At 41.7% G+C, this 2,465-nt stretch overlaps 1 protein-coding gene across 1 annotated transcript; it reads right to left on the reverse strand.

Moving 5' to 3' along the window:
* Positions 1-478: 478 nt before the first annotated feature.
* LOC136424583 (kelch-like protein 42) lies at positions 479-2,207 on the reverse strand. Its single transcript, XM_066413195.1, has 2 exons — positions 1,437-2,207; positions 479-496 (listed from the first exon to the last, which is right to left on the reverse strand). Exons 1-2 carry the CDS (start codon positions 2,205-2,207, stop codon positions 479-481), a joined length of 789 nt encoding a protein of 262 aa, XP_066269292.1.
* Positions 2,208-2,465: the final 258 nt, after the last annotated feature.

Raw genomic sequence — 2,465 nt, forward strand, 5'->3', positions numbered from 1 at the left:
TTACAGTGCATGCGTGCAGTGCGTGGTGGAGCTGATTGTGTGTGTGTGTGTTTGTGTGTGTGTGTGTGTGTGTGTGTTTGTGTGTGTGTGCGTGCGTGTGCGTGCGTGTGCGTGCGTGTGTGTGTGTGTGCTTGTGTCAGTGTGTGTGTGAGGGGGGGAGTAGAGAGAGAGAGAGAGAGAGAGAGAGAGAGAGAGAGAGAGAGAGAGAGAGAATGTGTGTGTGTGATTGTCAGTGCGCGCGTGTGTGTGATTGTGTGTATGTCCATGTTTCCATATGTGTGTGTCTGTGTTTTTTCTCTCCCTTTGAATGTCTCGCTTGATTTCTTTTTTCGATGAATTACTCTTTTTAACTGTTCATTTTGCTATTGATTTAAATTTTCCTTTCTATTACAATCAATACCTTTTGCTATTTTAGCCTAATATATATGCTATCAGATCGATAAATAGTGATTTTTTCTTTGAATATCGATTTTTCATACTAAGTAATGTTTCGCCTCTGCAAAAGAAAATATAATGATAATCATAATCATACGGATGCTACAATGGTTTATCATGTTGATTGTGATAATGGTGATCCTAATTCTGAAGATAACTAAGGGTGTTACTAACGACAATCTCTTTTGACATAACAGAAGTACAGCGACTTTCGCAAGGTCTTCTACAATTATACATGCAAGCAAACAATCGGATACAAAATAATTAACCTACGTACAAGTTTATGAATAATTCAAAATATCAAGTTTAACCTATTACTTACACCATTAGTCCTTAGATCTAAAAACTCGTTGATATATTTACCTATTTCTACATAGTAAAGGTTGTCTCCTTCTAGAATGTAATTACTCATCGTCTAAGTTTAACCTACCAAGAGAACGTTGAGGAATATTGATAATCCTGGTCCTCATGTATCCATTGGTGGGAGACCCAGGGATTCTGTAACAATCCCATAGTCGCGACTTTACATTGTAACATTGCGTCGCGTTCGAACTCACCATATACAAAGTATCACCAAGAGCCATGCAATCGTCTAGGTACTGCTCTGAATACGTTTTAAACAAGGTCGACCATTGGCCGGTGCTTACATTATAGCACGTAAAATCACCAGGCCTTCCACCAATCAGGTACAGCGTTTCATCAACGGAGGCCATGCTAAAGACAAAACGACTCTTCCTAACTGTACTAACTCGCCTCCATTGACCAGTACATTGTAAAAGTGTGTAGAGCTTTTCACCATTATCAAATGACAACGTAATGTATATCTTCCCCATACAAACGGCTACACACGGTCGTATCATATCAGTCGGTAGCGGTTCGAGTTGTTTCCAGGATCCTTTACGTAGATCATAGGCTTCCACCGAGTTTAATGCCTTAGTGTCAGTCGATCCTGTATATAATTTATTGCCGCCTATAGCGTAAAGAGTGTTTCCAAGCCCAACAAAGGCGAAGTTAGCTCGCAGTTCTGTCATTGCAGGGAATGGCCTCCACTTGTTGGTGAGTACGTCGAAGCATAGGGAAGACTTCTGCATCTGATCACTTTTGAATGACGTGAAACCGCCCGTGAGGAACAGATAGTTGTGTAGAACAGCTACTCCGCATGCGTGGGTCGAAAAGGATGACGGGACGTCACAATATGGCGTCCACTCGCCACTGTTCTCGTCCAATAGGTGCGTAGTACGAGGGGTATCTTGAGTAAGATGGACGTCTCTGTCGTACGACCCGATGGTGCATATCGTGTCCTTCCCGCCAAATCTGAGAGACAGAATAGCTTCATGTTGTTCTTCTGTCAGTTTATCGTAAGTTTCAGATTTAAGCAACTCGAGATATTTTCTACTGAGATACCTAAAAGTAGCTTTCTCAAGGTCAGGAAGAAAATGAACGTTGGCAACTGTGAACATTTCAACCGCGTTCTCAACCGATAGATTCAACTTCGCGTGGTTGATGACGTCATCCATTTGCAAGAATATCGCAGTCGTCAGGATTTCTTGGGTCGTTGATTGGTCGAGTGTCAGCTGACCGGTTCGAAAGAAGTTGAGTAATTCTCTGATGACGTTGGCTGTGACGTCATGTAGCACCACGGAATTCTGGGAAGCCTCGCGCATGCCCGAGGCGAACATGGCGCGAAAATACTGACTGCGATCCGTCAATGTCTGTTTGTCGACAAGAATCTCTTCGCCCTCTACAATAAGTGAGACCGTCTCTTCTTCCATTGCTAATTTCACCAACAATTATTATCTGAAAGAAAATGTTGAAAACATAAATCGGAATGAACCATCATTTTAAAGATAAGATGAAAGCAGAAAGTACTTCGTTCTATGCTTGAAAGTGTTCTAGTTTTGGTAAATCAACAGTAGGGGTCCATCCCGGTATGAGCGGATAAATAACAACCAGCCAGGCATTTCATAGCTTGCACAAAATTTATATTTTCTTTCTCAAGGCGATACACGTTTTATGTTATACAGAAAAGT

This window comes from Branchiostoma lanceolatum, chromosome 18, assembly GCF_035083965.1.
Source record: "Branchiostoma lanceolatum isolate klBraLanc5 chromosome 18, klBraLanc5.hap2, whole genome shotgun sequence".
NCBI lineage: Eukaryota > Metazoa > Chordata > Leptocardii > Amphioxiformes > Branchiostomatidae > Branchiostoma > Branchiostoma lanceolatum.

Excerpts from the sequence above, each read along its gene's own strand:
- LOC136424583 (XM_066413195.1), bottom strand. The coding sequence starts at position 2,207 with ATGGAAGAAGAGACGGTCTCACTTATTGTAGAGGGCGAAGAGATTCTT.